We start from the raw sequence: 22,206 nt of genomic DNA on the forward strand, positions 1-22,206 counted from the left end.
AGATCCAGTCGTAATGAATGAGATAGGGTGAAAGGTTTATGTGTACGGAGCGAAGTTTCCGAACTACAGGCGCATAGTTATGGGACTATGTTCTTTTTGCCAGGGAACTTTGCCTTTTGTTACTGGGAAAAAGAAGTAAATTCAAGTAGCAAATACCGAAATGTTGTCATGATTAAAAAAAAATTGTTTTGGAACATCTGTTGAATCCACTGGAAATATTGAAAGACTTGCTGATCAGTGATTTAATCGAATGAAGAAACTACATTGAAGTAAATCGTAAGTATCAAATTCTTATTCTGTCTCTGTAGTGTAGCTTCCAAATTTGAACAATTGTAAGAAAAAAACATTTTTTTAAAATTTGTTTCTTTGGTGGATGCTTTACATTTTTTTTTGTTTTACATTTTTTTAAAAATTTCTTTCATTGTTTTATCATATTTTGGAATAAATTGAATCTGAATATACTATCTGTTGCTAGACTAAAGTGGTTTAGTGGATGGCGAGCGAGCGAAGCGATCCGAGAGGAACTACATTAGCAGTTCCTGTGGGTTGGTGAGCATAAGCGAGCTAGGGGTGGAGCCCCCTAGTAAGAATTAAAATTATCCTTCAGAAAAATGAAGTAGTTTGAAATATTAGGACATATAAAAGAATCTGATTAAATTTGTACAAAAGAATATATAATATTGGCTAAGATCACAAGGTTGTATTTCATACTATCGTTATTTCCTACTTTTGCAATTATTCTTCTCTAATTTTATTTGGTTGAAGTTTTTCATAACAAATACTAGCCCATAAAGGTTCAGATCTTTTTGAGAAAAATGTTTAAAGAAAAACTGATAATCTCTAATCATCGCCAAATACGTCGCCAAGTGAGTATTTGTTATTGCCGCTATCTGTATTGATAAGTTGACAATAAACTTGAGTAAGAACAGGAGTATTTGAAAAAAATTTCTATGAGCAGATTTTTTAAAACTTATTTATCATTCTGATTATTTTGCATTAAAAAAATACTTTATATTGATGAAATTTTCATGTATGCACAATTCTTTGATATAAAAATAGTTTAAAAATAATTTATTGGTAAAAAACCACTTAACTGATTTCAAAATATAAGAATTTTTGAATTGAATAGACTGAATCTAATAAAATTTTGAATTATGACTCATCTCACCACTTTAAGCGAAATGGATAAAATTAGCATTTTAGGTAAGTATTGTTTGTAATAGATTTATGATAATTACAACTCGTTTAAAGTTTTTTTTTAAATTTCTTTAAGTGACAGCATTTATATGATTAAATAAATTTTTTAGTAAAGGATTTGTAAAAAACTCAAAAATGAAAATATTGTAATAAAATATATGTATATTTCTGATTTTGTAAAACAATTTCATTCCCAAATTTAATTTGAGATATTGTTTTAGCTTAGAAATACAACCATTTGAAAGACCCGTGAATCAAAATATATTTCTTTATTGAATACGTATAAGATTTTACATTTAATTACAAATGACTCCATGTACAGGTTTTCTTAAATTTCTTTTTAGACAAGTTTATGTGATTTTTTTTTTAATTTCTTGAGTGATGAAATAATTTTACTAGACTTCTTGAAATCCGATAACAAAATTTTTGCTTCACGTTTTTAGAATCACTATAAATTATAGCCAGCTCAAAACAAATAGAAAAAATCTGATAATTATATCAGACGTTATTAGAGTGTTCAACTGTCAATGCACTGCGAAATTTGGAAAGTAAATGTTGCTTGAGGTATTATCCGCTTCATAAATATTATCCAAAATTAAGAAAAGTGCATCATGAATAATTCTTGCTAGTTTCAAAAAAAGTTATTGTAGCAAATGTAGCTGAATCATAATATAAATCTTTAAATATTGGTTGTTTGAATTGAAACTGATATTCCCTTTCTAAATTGTACGTAAAACTTTTGTTAAATGTTATATTATGCACTATAAATTATTATTTGGCTAAGAAATTTCTACATAGGCTCATTAATTATTTTTACAAAGTATGTATTAGTAGTATTTCCATAACAAAAATAACTCCCATCTCATTCTTTTTTATTGTATTTAATACTAGAAGCCTTTAGCGATCGCTTAATTTGACAGAAATAATGGTTGTGTTTATTTTTCAATTAAATCTTAACTTTAAGTTTATCATTCCTTAAATAAAATAAATGTCAAATTGATACAAATAACAAAGCCTAGTTATTTTAATATCTTACACCCGCTCCGTTCACTGTGGAAATTACCAACTTTAATAGAGCCAAGTGTATGACATCACAATATTATTAAAAATATAGCTTTCAAAAAAATCTATCTTCTAACTTTCAAAATATATTGATTTCACTTTCTTAATTCTGTGATAAACGATATAGATATTAAACAGAATCATAATTTTACCCTAACGCCTTATCCTAATAATTAACTTAATCCTAACACTTACAAAAATAGAAAAAAAAAACATGCAATTAAATATTCGATGTATTAATGAAAACGGTTTGAATTTCAATTAAATAATAAAAATTATTGTTAAAAATTATTTAAATATTGTAAAAAAAATAATTTAAAACATTTCCAAAATTTCAGTAACATTTGCTAGACGAGAGATTTGCAATAAAAAAAAGAGATTAAAAGCTTTTTTTAAATGGTATAAAAATCAGTTTTATGCAATAACGTTTTCAAAAGTTATCACGGGGAAAAAATGTAAAATCTCGTATAATTTTTAATTAATTAAAATTTTAAAATAATAGCTCTGAATTGAAAATTCCCCCTCTCCAAAATATATTGGGACCGGATTTGGAAGTTCCGGATGAAATGGTCTGCCTGTAGAGTGCTAATACACAAACACAAAAACACTCAAACACAAGCATGCGCATACACAAATACACGCAGACATTTCCATGTAAAGATTTTAAATTTGACTTTTTTTTTACCTAACAATATTATAGTATGAATAAAAATGCGCAGAGTTTGAAGAAAGAACAATATTTAACATTTTTCAATAATGAAAAGCTTAGTATCTAATACAACTACACAAATATTACAAATTGACTTCTTTGGTAATTAGCTCATTACCACATCTTTGATCTTGGTAATCAGCCTGATACTTGGTAATCCCCTGTATTATTGATCGCATTTAATTTCTACCAATATCATATACATAATTTATAATCATGACTCTTCTACAAAATATTATTAAGCATCAAATTGTGATAGACATAAAGTATTGTTATTTTAATAGCTTTAAATGCATTATATATTTATTGTAATGCATTTAAATAAACACTAAATGAAGTCCCTTGAACATAGTGCCATTAGAAACTTAAATGTCTGTGTAATCTCTTCCAAACTGTACATTATTTTATGTGGTAATTCAATTTCTCTTATTCTTCGTATAAACGGAGCAAATAATTAATTGTTGGATTTTTTTCTCTTTATCTTACAACAAAAGAAGAAAATCACCCTCCTAAATATGAAATAAAACAATGACAGTTGTTAGAACTTCATTGCAACTGTGAAATCTATTGTTAAAAATCATGACAATTTTTTTTAAATGTCGAAATTCAGGAAAAATTTCATGACAATGAAAGCAGTACAATTGAAAATATTTTAAATTTTAAGATGATGTAAAAATTACTTTTTTTCTATAACATTTTTAAAAGTAATGATTAAAAACTTCAAAATTTTGAATAATTTTACCTAATTAAAATTTTAAAAATATCGTCCAAAGGAGCACATTTCCATATTTCCAAAATATATCCGCTCAAATAATTTTAAATAATTTTTCGAAATTTAGTAAATCTAGTTTTGATGATCTGTCCTGTAGGTGTGAAAACATAGAGACAGTTATTCTTCAGAGTTGCGCACAAACATATCACACACAAATGAATCATGAAACTATATAAATACATATAATATATTTCTTATTTTAATTTTATTTAAATTAATTTTTAGCTAAGATTAGTTAATTAATCTTGCTGTAAACATTGCAAAAAAAAAATGAAAGAGACAACCATAAGTTATCATTCAGATATAAACTTAATCCAATGTTTGGAAAATTAATAATGAATAAAATAATACTTCTTTATTATTTATGATTCCTGGTTCACTGTAATTTATCTTATGTACTTTACTTATAAATATGATGAAGTATATAGCAAATTTCTAACTTTTTATTGGATTCAATACAACTATTCGAAGATTCACACTTATATGACATCAATTAGTGAAAAAAACCCTCATAATTTTGCTTCTCTTCAAGAGCAATTGAAATTCAATTCATTGCAAAGTCAACAACTTTCTTAGTTTGAAGGATATTTGAAAAGAATTTTTATATAAGTTGTCTATATATCTATCTTTGAAATTCTGAAAGAAGAAGTATACTATGTTTTGTGCATGCGCAGTTATAATTTATTTTCTAAATATATTTGAATATTTGACCATTTTACTGAATATACTAAATATAATTTACCATTTCTTCAAATATTTACAAAATTTACTGAAAACTCCAATCTAAGGTTTTAATATTACCTTGGTTTTGGTACCTTTTACCTTTTCTGAGAATACGTGCTCCCATACGAAAATGCGTGAAGATTTGCCCAATGTAAACAAAAAAAAAAAATTTGAAAGTTTCAAACTAATATGCTTTGCGTGTAACGGAGTAGGCCAAAATCATTTCCTTCCTCGTGAATTTATCGTCGATTCCTAAATAATCTTGTGGCCGGATTTTCAATGCAGTTTGTGCTATTCGTGGGTATATTTTTATATGATCGAAGCTTAGTAACTTTTAAACAAATCATTTTGGATATATTCAGTAATGTGCGTAAAACCGAAAATACTTTTGATTACACTGTGTGCATTTAGATAAACAAATGATCAAAAAATTCGAATTCGTGATTTCGACAAATCTCCACTTTTCAAATCTTTCCAAGGTCAACGGATATATTTTTGGAGTTATCTCTCTCTCTCTCTCTCTCTCTCTCTCTCTCTCTCTCTCTCTCTCTCTCTCTCTCTCTCTCTCTCTCTCTCTCTCTCTCTCTCTCTCTCTCTCTCTCTCTGTGAGTGTGTGTGTGAACACGAAAACGCAAAAAAAAAGAAAAATAAAATAACGCTCTGAGTTACATGCTTCAAATATAGAAATATGAGCTTAACCTAAAATTTGTACATTTCTATCAAATTTTGGACAAAATATAATCAGAGATCTCTTATCTAGTTGCCCGAATATGAATATAAGTTAACAAAATGACTTTAAAATAAAGGGAATCAAATGAATGGTACTCAAATTTGCATCTAATGTATAAATATATCTCAAATTTGAAATCATATCCGTCGAGAGGTTGAGTATCTGTTGTGTGTGAACAAGAAACATGAGAACGTGATAATTCAAAACCTAATGATTTATATCTATGAAATTTAGAATGTGATCTTGTGACTACAATTATAATTCTATGTCAAAGCTTGCTTCATTTGTTAGAAGAAAGGCGCTCGAATGTCACAATCAGATACTTTTGATTACAATCTGATACTTTTATATTTCCAGTAATTGGTCGCCAAAGATCGTCCTCTAATAAGCTCTTTCGTAACTTTTGCTCATCATTTGGATGCTGTTAACAATATTTAAGTACATGTATTAGGGAGTATGCGAGGAAGTATAGGGGAGAGATACTAGTTAATTAAAAAACCCACTAGTTTAATTAAAAAATCTGTAAAAAGAATTGATATTTCTCTGCACGATATTTTTATAAAACCCATACAATTTATACATTTATATAAATAACTGTAAGGAATGGGGGAATCTTACATCTCAAATGCTGATTTCTACTTAAACTAGTCAACGTTTAATTAAAATAAATTAAATATGATTAAATAATTTTAGTAAAAAACAATATTTCAAATCATAATTTTTGTAATTAGGAAGTTATTTTGTTAAATGACTCAACGACCAATTAGTCAGTTGTGAATAATTGTTGGATTTGATTGCATTCAAATCTTTTATGCATAATTTTATAGCATACTAAAGTCGTATTGTTTTAAAGATTTATACATAATATGTGTATTGTATACATGAAACATAAGAAATATTCATCATAGATTCGAAGCCAAGGCATCATACGATTCTAACCTTAAGAGTTTGGTTAATATATTTAGAATTGGACTTTTAAGATAATTTAAATCATTTTCGAGATTAAACCGTGCAGATAATTAGCAAAATCTTTTTTCTAAAGCTTTCAACCCAGGAAGAAAACAACGCATTTAAATAATTGATGAAACGATGAAAGCTTAATTCTAATTCCATTGCAACAAGGAAATCTATTTCAGAAAATAATGAAAGAAAATATTTACAAAAAATTCTAAATTCAAAGGAAAGATTCGTGAAAGCTGAACTTAAATCATTAAAAAATATATATTTTTTAAAATTTCAAAATGGTGTTAAAATTCGTTTTATGCTAGTTTCGAAAGTTGTAGGTATTGCCAGTTGTAGGTCGAAAGTTGTAAAGTATTGCCAAAATTTGAATCATTAATAAAAATTCTAATTAAAATTTTTTTAAGCGTTTCGAATTGCTCATTTCCATCTTCTAAAGTATATTTATTCCAAGTTTTGTGTCTCTATGTCAAACTGTGTGTCCTTTAGATGTATGTCCGCCTACATTCACAAGCACACACAGAGAAACATATACATTATTAATAGAGAGAAACCTACTAAGTCTACGAAATGAAGTTATCATTATGAATAGTGCTGATACAAACTTAACCAGATTTGTTTAATCCTAAACAACATATCTATTCATGAAAGACTTTATGAATTATGAAGCCTCTATTTATGAAAATTTCTATTAAATATTCCACACATGCAGTTTTGCTTTCGTATACTGTGTCATATAATATTTTCTTGTTGCAGATATCAATCAAAACAACTGCTCATGGGCCCTAAAGAAAGAGAGACTGGTGTTAATAAGCACTCAACTAGCATGTCTCATCTGCGTGGCTGGAACTGCTTATGGAATTCTGGGAAGTTCAGCCCTTCCTGGATCCGAAATTTTCGCTTTGCTCCTGCTGGCTGTTTCAGCATGGGTAGGAGGAGTCCTGGTAGGATGTCTAAGACTGCCAGCACTTTTGGGTAAGATTTGTTTCTTACCAAATACTCTCAAAATATAAAAAAGTAAATAAGTTCACAAATATCTTTTCAATGATAATTATTGATTATAACCTTTTAATGAACCAGGCGATTTAACCACTTAACTGTTCTGCCCGAGTGGTATACGTGCATCGTTTTATTAGATTTTGATAGTGTTAAGCAAAAAATAATCTATAAAATAATTCAATATTAAAATTACTTCGAATACATAAATAAGTCAAATATTCAATGGATTTCCATTTTAATCAAAATAAGAAAATATTCTCAAAATAGAAGGTATCATCTTATTAGATAGTAAAAAAAAATAAAACAGTTAAGGGGTTAATGGTGCAAAAAGACAACCTGTATGATGTAGGAGGACGATTTAGTTCAATGGTCTAAGTTGTGAAGAAAAATTTCAATTACAGTAAAAAAATTATAAAGTTCAAATATTTATGATGTTTCTAATAATGGGCTAAATACATTTTAAATTGTTCTGTGTCTTAAAATCGTTTACCAATATATCATGTAAATATGTTCAAGGAATATCTAATTAATTATGAACACATATCTCATATTCCTTTGATTATTGTTCAAAGTAAAGGATTATTCCCAAATAAACATATTTCAGATGGGACAATTTAACAAAACAGGATTAAGTTCCACTAAAGATAATTCTGCAAAGAGAATAAAATGGGCAAAATTAATTTCATGATTAGCCATATTTGTCATTTATTATCAAATGAGAATTACGGAAGAGATGCTCTTATTGATTATGTTTAAACTACGGCCAGTTTTTTCAGCAATGACGGAAGGGCTTAAATCCGATTTAACTGGTGTAGGCATTGCCAAAGCCTCAGAATATAGTGTCAATATCGTAACAATATTGTAGAGAGTCTTATACATAGAGATATATGATAAAATACTCTACACTATATAAGCTCAATAGAGATATATCTCGTATTTTATTGCATACTTTTAGAATTCATATTCTAAAACTATTATGATCATAAAGTTGCTCAAAAAAGTTCTTTTGTTTTATTTTAGGCATGCTTATTGTTGGTATTTTATTTCGAAATATTCCTAGTATTCCTTATCATACTGATATTTCCATCAAGTGGGCAGCCACTCTAAGGTAAGTATTAAACAATTTCGTTACTGAAATTCTTAATTAGATATTTAGGAATTTTTAGAATTTCACACATTTTATTAGAGTTGTTTTTTTTTGTTCAATAATAGCGAAATTTAAAGAAAGAATCAAAATTGTAAAAAACAAACTCTAGAAATCTAATCATTAATAATAATTTTTTGAGATAATAATAATTACTAATCTTTTTTGGCCAACAATAAAAGAAATTTATAAAGGCAGTTTCATCTATAAAAAGCATATTCTAGGTATCTAACATGTTCATTGTATAATTATGCCATGTAGTTTTGGCCTCAAAATTGAACCTGCTACTTAATTGTATTTTTAGAGACATATCTCTAGTCATTATTTTACTGAAAGCTGGTCTAGGATTGGATCCTCAGAAACTGCTGGAGTTGAAATTTCATGTTTTCAAGCTGTCTGCTCTCCCATGTCTACTTGAGACAGCTGCTTCGACTGTGCTGGTACACCATTTCTTGTCTCTACCATGGCTCTGGGCAGCAATGTTGGGGTAATCTCATTCTATAATGTTCCTTAAATTTTTTTCATCAATTGATATAAATTATCATCATTTTTTATTCAGCAATCTTCTTAATTTGACAATTGTTCTATGGTTCTTATATTCTCCTCCAATCTCTAAAAATTCAGATAACTCTACCAAAATCCATTAAAAGACCTTTTAAGAATACAGGCAAATTATCGTTTTTATCCATTTCAGGTTCATTGTATCTGCTGTGTCTGCGGCAGTGCTGGTACCAGGAATGCTGGCCCTGGATCAGAGAGGACTTGGAAGGAAAAGTGGCATTCCCACCTTGGTAATGGCATCCGTATCCATTGACAACATCATTGCTCTCACTGGATTCATTGTAACATTCAGCATCCTCACCTCCAGTGGTATCATTGATTCATTCTTCTTTTCAAGTATTTGCATTAGAGAAACCATTATAGATTACAGTGCATCAAATTTAAAATCAAATCTTTATAAATAATTTCATAAAATCTTCGCAGTGTCTTTTGAAATATGTTGTCAAACAATTTTTGCTCCAAAATGAGAACAATATACTTCATGTTTATATTATTGAGCATTTTCGCTAGAATTGTACAACAACATTTAACAAATTGCATAATTGATTTTTGCAAGAAATTCCGCGGAAAATAATCATAACATAATTTCTCTCTCCTTAAATCTATTTCGATATATATTTTTTAAATTTATCAATTGTTCCCAAAAAAATTTTAAATGTTTCTTTTTTTGGATATATTTTCTTGTATAAATGCTAATTTATACTAATATTATTTGAAAACAAGCAGATAATGCAGTCCAAATAAAACTGTTTGGGCATGGTAAATATATGTTTTAAATAAATTAAATATTTTTGAAAAAAGAAATATTTCGATAAATGCCTTAATAATTTGTCAAGTTACAGTTAAGAGAAAATGTGTATCTCTCAAACACACTATGCATTTTTTTCAAGGGAACTCATACCCAAATATTTTTAATTTATTCAAATTTATCTACAAATGATACATTTTATCTAGAGATGTTTCGCATTTAATGCATCCATTAAGTAGTGACATATTATACAATTTTCGTTGTTATTTGTTTCATAATATCTGTCAATTTTTTTTCTATTCTGGCTTTTACCAGAAAAGTCACATTTGAAATTTCATCCAAAATGGGCAAAATTACTTCGAAAGTAAGAATTGTTTTAGATTACAAATATTCCTATTTTTCTTTTACTTTTCATAAATGAGTACACAGTAAAATTTTCGGATTACAAATGATATATAACAAGAGAGAGTGAAAATAACTCAATTAAGTATATTTTCTGGATAAATACAATATTTTGCTGTCTCAAAAACTAAATGTATCGAAATTTGGATGTTTTCCAATTATTGCAGCAAACCAATTTCGACATTTGTGACAGCTTAATTTCCTGATAGTAATGACCGTAACTATCAAGGTGATATATAGTCCGAACTGTCACGCTCAGGTTCTTATGAATGCCGTAGTTTTCAATATTGCTTTGGACGAATTCAATTAATACTTTTTGGTCAACATTGCAAACATAGGTCCAGCACAGAGATATATAATTAATCTTAGGACTGTACCGAATATTCTAGATAAGTTCCTAATTTTTTTCTATAGAATCGATACACTTTTGTAGTAAATTTTCCTCATTGTATCCATTAAACTCAATATAATAATGATAATCGTAATTCTCATTAAAGTATAGCTCCTTAGAGCAGAAATTCTGAAATGGTAATTTTATATCAATAGAGGAATTGCTTTTTAATCACTGCTTTGTATTATAAAAGAAAATTTAAGGATATGTATGAGAATCCCAAAGTCATATTATGATTCAAATATTAAGGTAATATCTTCTCTTAAATAGCAAATTTTTTGATAAATTTCATTCTTTACTTATTATAATGGAATAAATATCAATTAAAGCGGGAAATATTTATTAAAGCAACCTAATGGATTTTTCTTCTTTAATAATTTTTATGCCTTCATCTACTATGATGAATTTTTATTAATGGTTAATGTTTAAACAGCTTCATTTTTGTTGAATTAATTGTAACGCATTTTTAACACTCATTAAGTTTAATGATTTAATTTCATTACAGAAAATTTAACGTGGACTCTTATGACACGACTTCTAGAGCCATTCATTGGATTATTGATGGGAACGATTATTGGAGTACTTCTTTGGTATTTGCCAAATGACAATAATCCGGAGGTAGGATTAAATATATATTTAAAAATGTTATTCAGAAGCATAAACTATCATATTCTTAAAATGACATATATTTCATTGGTAAACAAATGATGGAACGAATTCCATGAATTCTTGATACTTCTTTTATAACGATATCTAGCCAGAAGAATTATCATTATTGTTGAGTCATTATAATTTCAGATTTCAGAAAGTCAATTAAATCTAAAAAGAATACCAAATATATACAATTAATGTCCCTATAATAATCATCCGTGAAAGGGACGAACAAAGAACTCGATTAAGCTTACAAATGCTATATGTATAATGGATAATTCTAAATAGCCTTTTAAAGAGTCAATAAATGTAACAATAGTTTCTAGCTATTAGCACTTCAGTTCAGTAGCGTTTTGAGATTTATATTTGCCATTCGGCCGGTTTATCTCCTTTTTCTCAACTTCTAATAAGTGATGTTGTGTTGAGAAGAAGCTTGACCAATATCATATAAGGAAGAAAATGACTCAAAACTGAACTTAAAACGGCATAAAGGAAAGAGATGCAACGGAGAGCTGAATTCATGAAAACCGTGACAATACAAGAAGACAAAGAGTCATTCAATTATCAAAAAATGAGATGCAAAAATTCAAAACAATTGTATTCCGATATCAAATATTGGATATACACAGATATTGTAAATTGTATTGTTATACCAGTAAACTGTCGTCACTAAGCATTTAATTTTAACAATTCAATAAGAAGCAAATTCATCCTTCGAAGAAAAGTGGAGTGCATAAAAATTTCTCATAGGCTTGTTAATTCATTTTATTCTTCAAATTTTGGTTCAAAAAAGTATTCTTAATTCTATTTCTACTCTTATTATCACTGATATGATTGCTTTTGAATTACTGCTAGAAAGAGCGTTAAGATCATTGCGTTTTGATTCGTGTTGTTGTTGTTTCTAATGGCACTTTTCATAGGCAAGCCCACTGACTTTAGAAGTCAGTGATTTTAAGCCAAGAGTGCGTCACTTGTTTTTCAGTAGTGTCATCAGGGGGCAAGAGTAGGACTTAACTACGCACGAGTCCCAACACTTTTTACGAGGCGGACTTCATTCATGCATTTCATTCACGTATCGTAATTTAGACCTGAATCAGAGAACGATAACCCCTGCTCCAGTGCCCTCCCCCAGTGGTGTTGCTCTTAACATGGATGACTTTGTGACCACGGCAGATTTATATGTGCGCCAGCCACCACACACACGGAAGGTATCCAGCCGGCGGGGTTCGAACTCGCAACCCAAGGGACACGAATAAAACGCCGTACCAACTAGGCTATCCTTCCCGTTATGATTCGCATAATGGCATATGATATTTCGAAAGATCTTTTTTAAAAAAAGAAATGCGTTATTTTTTATGATTTTGAAATTCCATTTGGTTCTTTACTTTCCAATCTGTACTTTACGAAGTCATCTAATAGACTGAAAAATTTTAAGGATGAAATAATAAAAATTTGATAATAAAAGTCTTAAAAATTCTTCAATGATTTTATATGTATTTTTGTATCAGAGTTTTGAATTTAAAGCTTGCATTTTGGTAGATCATTTGCAGTTTTCAATAAACTCAGAGGTATCAAGAAACTTAATATCTGAAATATGCAAAACATGTAAGAAAAAGGAGCAAAATAATAAACGAAAAAATTTGAAATCCATAAATTTTGTTTGATACTATCCTCAAATACTGAATATCATTAAAATAGCTGCAAAAAAAATGCATACTTTTAAAAAGTATTTTTGGCATTTGACTCCTTTTTACATTTTCCTTTAAATAAAAAGTAAATGCATTCCTACTATATATGTATTCAAAAACGAATCTTTTGCATGTAGACTATACTAAAATAAGCAATTTTCTCTTCATTTCAAAAATCAAATAGTAAGTATTTTTAAGATATTGTTATTTGATATGAAATATTATAAGATTTTAAAAACAAAATTTCTTGTAGCCCATTTTGGTATACTACAGGAGCACCCTGCTGTGCCTAGGCGGCCTGGGCGTCTCCTTCGTATGCAAGAGGGTTGGTATGACAGGAGCCGGGGCACTTGCCTGCGTCAGCCTGGCATTCGTCGCATCTCTCCGGTGGCGGCTGAAGGGAGAACATTTCGTGAGTCCTTTATTTCAATCCTTCTTTCAAGAATTAAATACAAATAAGTACAGTCTAAAGGAAACTGTAACTATTCAGCAAAATGTTCTATAAGACATGAAATCAAATTTTTCTTTGAGTGAAGAAAGGTCCATAGACCATGCCTGAAGTAAAATCCTCTTTTTGATTATTTTCAAGAAAAAAGATTAAAAAATTTAAACCTTTGCTAAGTCCTGAGGAATGAAGGCTGCAGTACCAAAAATTCGACATATATATATTAATCTACTACATTAAATCTGCTAGAATGAAACGGTTCCTGGTGTGATGTGAAAGTTTGAAAAGAGGCTTTGCAACTCAAGTAGCATCCGTCACAGAGAAAAATTAACAAATAAAAGGAATTCCTAAATAGCCATCATGCAATTTCTAAACGAAATGCTGGATGTCCATCTGCATTTCGATTAAAAGATCAATACAATTTAATATGTTTAAAAATTTTGCTGCTCCGTAATAGATTTGTTTTATTTTTTTGAATACAATGGTTCAACTAAATTTGTAAGCTCATTTGTTATTTTCAACACAATTATTAATGCAAAGCAAGAATTTAGAGAATAAGTAAATGAATTAAGATTACTATAAAATTCTCATAGGTAAAACGAGTGTAGCAGCAACTCCTATACTGTGCTAAATTTACCTGTGGTATAATCCATTTTTCCGCATTTTATATTTATAAAAAATTTGAATAGTATTTTTATGATTTCGTCTGATAATTGCAATTTCAAAATTAATTTTCATGTAGAAATCTAAAACAATAGCTTTTAGAATAACATGAAAATGAATAATTAAGAACATTAGCACATTTTCATGACTTTGTATCTATCTTTAAGCAAACATATACGCAAAATCTAAATCATAAATCATGCTATACGTATTTTTTAAAAATTCTAGATGTATATCTTTTTTATAATAAACCGCTGTTTATCTCATTTTTTTTTTTTTTTTTGTGGTTCAAATATTACACTTAAACGAGCATAGTTATACAAGTCCATGAATTAAAGATTCGAAAAGTGCAGCATATATTGATCAGAGTGGCTGCATAGCACCTGAAAAGTGCCAGTACATACTATAAGTTGCTATCTTAGAAGGCCTTTTTGGGAAACTGCCCAGATTTGTATTTATCTTGAAAGATATATCAGAGAAACTTTCAATAGCGAGTGTGATCGCAAAGAACAATTCATTGCTGAAACAAAACCAAAACTAATTCATCACTTTTTAATCATGATCAGTCAGAGGAGAGAAACCAAAACCTTCTTGAGATTCAGCACAGTACCATCCTGTGCCTTAATAAACAAGCTATATGCTCTTCTGTGTAAGCCATGTAAATCGTGATTTCAATAATTAAGCTCTCATAACGCAAATAAATTATCTGAATTAAAATCATTGATTCAATTTAAATTTTAGAGTATCTGTACCAGATACAGAAAAAAAAAAGAAATTTTACTTCTTTTTACAAAACCATAACAAATTTTTGAATCACAGAAAAATTCCTGTTACTATTTGTTAAACCGAATATCCTTTCAAATTAATAAGAATTCGGAAGTTGACTCTAAACTTCAAAATGGACCCAAATGTCTATAATGGAGTTAAATATCTTAATAAACTTCAATATGGAGTTATTTGAATCTAAACTGAATAATGTTAAGTTCCAAAACTATTAGGATAAGGAGTAAAACAGGCTCAGTTTTATTTCGCCTTATGAAATGGTTGCTTGCAATTTTAAAAATTTACATAACTTCTCATGCGATTTCTTTGTGCAGAAAAATATAGCGTGGATAACGGGTATTATGTGGAATCTCATTGAACCATTCCTGTTCGGCCTCATAGGAGCAGAAATAACAACTAAAAGCTTAGGAAAAGATTTAGGTATGATTTTTATGTAAACATTGGAAAATTATAAATGTAAAGACCTAAAGGGTGTTTCAGCATCAGGATTCCACACTTTTAAGAAATTATGGTATAATGGAACAACTCGAAAACACGTATAGCAATCCTGTGCTAGAAATGCTTACCAGATGTGGTTGATGGTGTTGCATATGTGCGGGATTACCAAGTGTTTCTATGGGAGTCTTCATTTCCGCAATTTCTAACAAGATTCAATGATCATAACCAATGATGTCACAACTATCCACATTGAATTAAGAGTAATCATTAACCAGTGACTCAGATTCGAAATAAGTAGATCCAAAATGCACAGTTCATGTGAGAATTGAGAAGAACACCTTTACATTTCGTTGAAAATCATCTTAAACTTTGAAACTGCAGTAAAAAAAATTTGTATGGAAAGATTCACATTACGCATATTTTTCCCCAACCAAAAAAAGGATTGGAAACGAGCAAGTGAATGGCAAAGAAGTGATTGTTTTCTTTAATAGAAAATAATAATAAAATCTTGATGATGTCATCGATCAAAATATCTATGTGCATATGTGGAAGAAAGAAATTTTTTTTTTCTGGAATTGAACTATGAATATTGGATCTAAATTTTCAGTCTATTAACGTTCAGTTGCGAGTCATTGGTTATGACCACGCTGTGTTCATGTGGACAACTATAAGATCATTGGTATGATTAATAATCTTATTATGAAATATTGAAATGAAGATATCTTAGGCAATGTTCGGGAATCCAATACAAATGCAATATGTAATATAAGCATTTCTGACTCAGTATTATTATCATATGAGTCCAAGCCCTCTAGGTGTATCCTATTTTTATTGGAAGTTCATAACCCTGACCCTGAGACACCCTGTACAATAATAAATTTAGATACTTAGACAACTGTAGACATTTTAAAAAGTTTTTTTTTATAAGAGCCTTAAAACTTTAACTATTTGTTTCATAAGATATTATTCTTAATTTTCATTGGCTATTTTGTTTCTACTATTAATATCCACCTTTAGTAAAGAGTAAATAACTTTATTTCAATTAAAAACCATCATACCATTCTAATGTAATCACCATATTTTTCATGAGAATATTTAAAACATAATTACCAAATTTAATATTTTACTAATATTGAAATTAAAAGAAGGCAGGTGTAACGTCTTGTCTAATTAACTGGAAAATTGATGATGCTCCTAACAAAAGATTATTGATCTTCTTCGCAAATAGATGCAAACTTTTCAAAACAGTGTATCTTTTTCCGTAATAAATTTTCATCTGTTTTACATTGGATAAGCATTTAATAAATACTTCAGACAATTTAAGTTGCATATTTGATTATGTATAAATCTTTATTTACTACTCAGGTTCTTACTTTCTTTAAGAATGTTTTTAAATAACCAAATGAAACCTAAATCTCGGAAAATATTTTAAAACATAATTATGTCATTGTATAACACTGTTATCTAGCCACTTTTGGTTACCAACTGGTTTACAGGAAATATTGGTTATGTTTTATATAAACTAAATCTCTTAGACATATTTTGATATTCACGATTCACTCAAAAAAAAGGTTCGCCTAATGAAATAGAATCCTGTGTCATCGTAGTTCCATTAAAACTTAGTATCTGGATAATCAATATCAAGTTACACAATCAATATTGTTTTTTTTTTCAATTGCAATATTATCTTTTGCAATAATGTAATTTCCCTTTCTGATTCCTACCTTAACTTTTCAGATAGGTAGAAGATCATTTCTTCTTTAACTTTCAACAATGGAAGGAAATATTTAATGAAATAATGAAAAACATTTGAATTTTAAAGTGGAAATGAAATTTAATGTTGAAAAATTACCTAAGATAGTACTTTTTTAAATATTGTCAAAATTCAACGAAAAACTGCAAAGTAATTATATTGATGTTATTAAAAAATAATTTTCTAATTATTAAAATGATGCGAAAAACAAATTTGTATTATAATTTCAGTAGTTATGAAACTTTGAAATTTCGCTTAACACTAGAAAGTTCGTCGGTGTCGATTGGACACCCGAGTCTGTTTACTTTGTTCTCCTTTCCGCATTTTTGGAGGGAATTTGAAAATTTTTCATGACTTTTAATCAGTTTCCATGGTGATTACACAGAAGAAATTTTGCAGTTCTAGGTTAATTAGGAAATATTTTACAACTAAATATACCTAAAATGCCCGCTGGTGTCATTTAGATACCAATGCAATTTGTCATTATAAATAACTATCGTTCAACAAAAAATAGATACCATTAGTAAAACAAATTTCCCAGAGTATTATCGCACATTTGTTTGACCTTGAATGCAGTGTTATTAGGTTCACAGCGGAAATGAATCAATTATTAAATTAAATTGTTGTTTCTAAGTGTTTCGTTATATAGCATTTGCCTATCTGCTCATTAAAAAATTCATTGGATTTTCGAACCTGTGCAGAGCAGACACTGGAACGAAGGCTCGTAGAAAAGATTTGTTGTTGCGAGAGCTTTCTGAGAACGAATCAGATGGTGGTGAGCTGTCTTGTTCTAATTTAGATTCCGATGAAAACATAAGATTGCGTGTAAGTGACTGCAAAGAATCTGAAGTGCAGATGAAATTGATAATATTTCAAGTAATAAATACTAAATTTAAAGGAATTACAAATTCCATTAATTTCGCTACAACGCAAAAAGTGCGAAATTGAAGAGTGTAATGGTGTAATGTGTCTCTTGCATAAAAATGGTGCGCGGAAAATATACAAGAAAAATTGAATATCACTGTATCCATTGCAAATGAGGTATGTACAAAACATTATGCATAAAAACGATAAATAACGATTAAAAAACTTGCATTCTCACAAAAATTACGATTTTGCTTATTATACTAGTATTTATGAATATTATTTTTTATTTCATTTTACAAGATTAAAAAATTTGTATTGTTACAGTTTTTTTATGATATAAAAGGTCATAATATATGATAATTATGTGAAATAATATTAAAAAGTTATAAACTAAACCCTACTGAGCAGTAGTCATGTAATTATTTTATATATTTTATATCGTGTTGTCGAAACGAAATTAAGAGCGGACATTTAAGAGTAATCGAAATCCCGGACTTCCTAGTGTTAATTTTTAATTAACTAAAATTTCAAAAAAAAAATCTTTAAGTTGATCATTTTTATTTTCTTAAGCAAATTTTTTCCGCATTTGTAGATCTATTAATTTATTTTATAGAACGCCGTATTATAATGTATAATTATCGTACTTTACCTGCGTGGTATTAAAGATGCTAACTGAAAACCAGAATGTTTATGTAAATTCAGCTTTCTAAAGTATTTTCATATAAAATCTTCGTTTAAATGATTTCTTAATAAAATCAGCCGAGTAGGTTGTTTCCCAAATAGCCCACAGACATTTTTATATGTTGCAGAAACAACTAGCACTAAATAGCCATTATTTCCAATGACTACAATGTAATTATTTCATCAACCAATCGAGATTTTATCCGTGTCCGTATCTTCCTATTACTAGAGTCAGTGAAGATCCAGTTTTTCAGAAATATTGCGCCTTAAAGTTTAAGAAACATTTTTATTTCTAGTAATATGTTTAAAACAAAGAAATGGACACATTATTTAGCTAAGATAAATCTGTTGATTTGTAGGAACTTTTTATAAGAAAATCTGCACCAAGTAAACAAAATAAGACCCAATTAATCGGTACCAAGGTAGCAAAAATTTGAATATAAATACCATCCATGTAAAAAAGAAATACTCGAATTATAATGTAATACAGCAAATTCAAATATAAGCAATTCACGGACCAAAAACATATAATTTTGAGATGATAATGTTTATATAGACTGGCTTTTCACTGTCTATAAACTGCATAGTACCACTTGTATAATGTAAATATTATTAGAAACTCTTTAACTTTGGATACAGAATTATCAAATTCGGCAAGAGTAGTTTCTTGGGTAGTAAGTACTAAGAAATGATTTGCCAAAATTTGTAATTAAAAATTTATCGAAAGTTTAAGTTTCACCTCAATAACTTTGGAACATTATTAATACAGCACAAAAATCATTTTTATACATTTTATAAATCAAAAGATGATATTTTTATTTTCTAACTTTAGTAAAATTCTTTAAAATGTTTGAAAGTATATTTTACAATACTCTTCATTCTTTTAGCTACTAAATTTATATCCTTCTCGTTAAACGAAATTCAACAAACTTGTATGTGTGTGGTCACATTTCCACTGTTATATAATTAAAAGAAAATTATAAAAATAAACTGATGATAGACCGATCAATTCTTAAACATAATCAAGCAAAGATATTTAGAATCAGAATTTCAAATAACTGTTATTTATTTATAAATAATTAAAATTTGGAATCATTGTCGGTTTTATTTAAAAATATAAAATATATATATTTATATTCTTTTGCAGGATTTGCAATATTAGCTTTAGTTTTAGGAGTTATATTTCGATTCTTGTGCACCATTTTTGTGTTATTGGGATCAAAACTGAATTTGAAAGAACAAATATTCGTTTCTGCATCGTGGGTGGCAAAGGCAACAGTGCAGGTAAATTTGATAAATTTGTATAAATAAAGATAGAATTTGTCAAGTTTTAAGTAGATTTTTTTTTCTATGGAAAACTTCAGAATGGCTATTCGAACACAATTTTATTTATTCCTTTACAATAGGCAGCAGTTGGCTCACAAGCTCTGGACTATGCAAGATCTCATCCTACAGAACTTGATTTCAAAGACAACAGTCAAAAGGTACTTTTTCGTTTCTGCTTTCTTTAGTTTCTAGTATAAATTCAGGTAAATTCACCCATTTATAAAACCATATACAGAGCAGATTTACTATTTTTTTTCAAAAGTACATTTTAATCTCAAATATGTTATTGTTTATTTGAATATTTGACAGAAAAACGGGTCTACACCATATATCACTACACAAGAAATTTTAAATTCAGTTTAATGAATTCAGCTTGTGAACTTCAAACTAAAATTGTAATTACGTATAAAATGTCGATCAAATCTTTTATTGGAGATAGATATTTTTTTCTAAACAAAAACCCAATTTTCAATGAAATTAAACAAATATACACCATATTAACAAAATTTATTTTAGCATGTACTTTGATACTAACATCCAAGAAAAATATCACAATTTAATTATTGAGCTTATATTAATTAATTTAATTATTTGCATCAGAGAGCATATTAAAGCATTTGTGACCACATTATAGCAATTGCAATTAAAAATTAACGTTTTGGACCAACGTGGAAAGCAAAGTAAAAAGTACAACAATCAGATTGACATCATCGAATAAATAATATTTTCAAACTTAAGATCCACTCTCTTCGGATAATAACTACCGAATCTTCAAGAAAATAACACCATAAGAATGAAATCAAAAATCAGGAGATACAAAAGAAAATTTGAATATTTTAAAGAGAATTTTTAATAATGCCAGTAGTTTTTTATGTAATACAAATACAATATTGTGTTTGACTATGCATTATAAGTTATCGTCTTATTTCTATGTTGTTTATGGCAATAAATACACTTTTGAATAAATTACGATACTTAAATTTTTATACAGTTCCCTGGTCCTAATAATGATATACAGAAAGTCTTCTACTCCCTTGCCATCAAAACTGAAGAAATGCGAAGATTTTAGTTTCATTATTTTAATCAACAGTCGCCTCGAAAAAACGTTATGCAGTAATCAGCGCATCGTCCTCGACATGGTCATTGAAATGTATTAAAACAGTAATATTCAAAGCTTTAAAACCCGATTAGTTTTAGTCACAGATGATTTTTTAAAATTTAAATGAATATTTTACATTGTGTAACTAATGGACCAGAATGCAATTCTATAACAATACATTTATTGGTGCAAACAACATAAAATAACTACGTTGTTGAAAGCATCTTTCCAGTTGGGACTAAACGCCGATGTTGATTTCTACCGGGTTTAGAAATTGTATATTGGATCATATTTAAAAAGGAATTCCTGCATTCATTTTGTCGTTTTTACAGAATGAATAAATCTACTCCTATAAAAATATGAAATAAATTGATGACTGATAAAAATAGTTTTTGAATGGATTTTGTACATTAACAGATAACTCTCTGTACAAACGTCCAACATACCTATGTCCAAATTGACACTGTATGTCATAGTATTTTAATTAAAACCATTTATTGATATTTCACCCATTAGGTTTTAATGATGTCAGTGGTGTCGATTCTACTAACTGCCCCACTGGGAGCAGCTTTCATTGACTTTCTAGCACCCTTCTTACTGAAGGAAGAGTGTTCCGCTTCTTCCACTTCAGCAGATACTTCCGGCGAGGAGGAAAGGGAATGCATCACGGAAGTGACAGTCTCAGACTACGGAGCAAGAAGATGTGCAAGTGTGGGAGAGATAGAAGGATTTCTCCAAGGTCTCAAAAACAACGTTAATGATTAAATACAAGTATGTAGATTGCAGATGATTCTATTCTACATCAGATTTTAAACAAATGCAATCCAAAGAAAATGGAATGATGATAAAAAAAAAAAGGTTTAAAGCAAGTTATTCATCACATTTTTGTTAATTAAAATCTCAGAGCAGGCAACGAAAGTTGAAGTAACAATGAATTATTTTTCTGTTCAAGCGAAGTCCGTCCAAAAAGACTGGCAGAGGATTTGCTTCTTTCGGTAAACCGAATTTACAACGTGTTGAAGAAATTGTCAATATGTAGTATTAAGGTTTAAAGGTTATTCTTCATGTATTTTATTAAAACATTCTAAAGTAAGATTTTTATTGTTCTTACTGCTGTGGCACATATACTATAATGACTGAAAACTGGAGCATAGAGAATTGGAGCACTGTGACTGATTAGTTATGCTAACAAACTGGTGAAATTAGTTTGTTAAGAAAATTAAGAATTTCGATAATTCCAATTTTTAATGCCGGAGGTTCTGACAAAGATTTGTTTTGCTACATCTCTCGAAAATAGAGAAGGTTAATAAGTTTAGGAATAAAACTCCTCCATTTTTTAAAAAAAAATCTTTTAGGTACCTATTAAATCTTGCTACCTATTTTGCTTAATAGCAAATGCTTTAAATGGCAAAAT

The 22,206-nt window shown here is 28.7% G+C and overlaps 1 protein-coding gene across 1 annotated transcript; it reads left to right on the forward strand.

Moving 5' to 3' along the window:
- Positions 1-920: 920 nt before the first annotated feature.
- LOC129976067 (sodium/hydrogen exchanger 9B2-like) lies at positions 921-21,887 on the forward strand. Its single transcript, XM_056089437.1, has 11 exons — positions 921-1,203; positions 6,910-7,128; positions 8,173-8,260; positions 8,601-8,783; positions 8,991-9,166; positions 10,904-11,016; positions 12,991-13,149; positions 14,943-15,048; positions 19,515-19,651; positions 19,774-19,851; positions 21,309-21,887. Exons 1-11 carry the CDS (start codon positions 1,155-1,157, stop codon positions 21,555-21,557), a joined length of 1,557 nt encoding a protein of 518 aa, XP_055945412.1. The 5' UTR covers positions 921-1,154; the 3' UTR covers positions 21,558-21,887.
- Positions 21,888-22,206: the final 319 nt, after the last annotated feature.

The sequence above is a fragment of the Argiope bruennichi genome, chromosome 1 (genome assembly GCF_947563725.1).
Source record: "Argiope bruennichi chromosome 1, qqArgBrue1.1, whole genome shotgun sequence".
NCBI classification, from domain to species: Eukaryota; Metazoa; Arthropoda; class Arachnida; order Araneae; family Araneidae; genus Argiope; species Argiope bruennichi.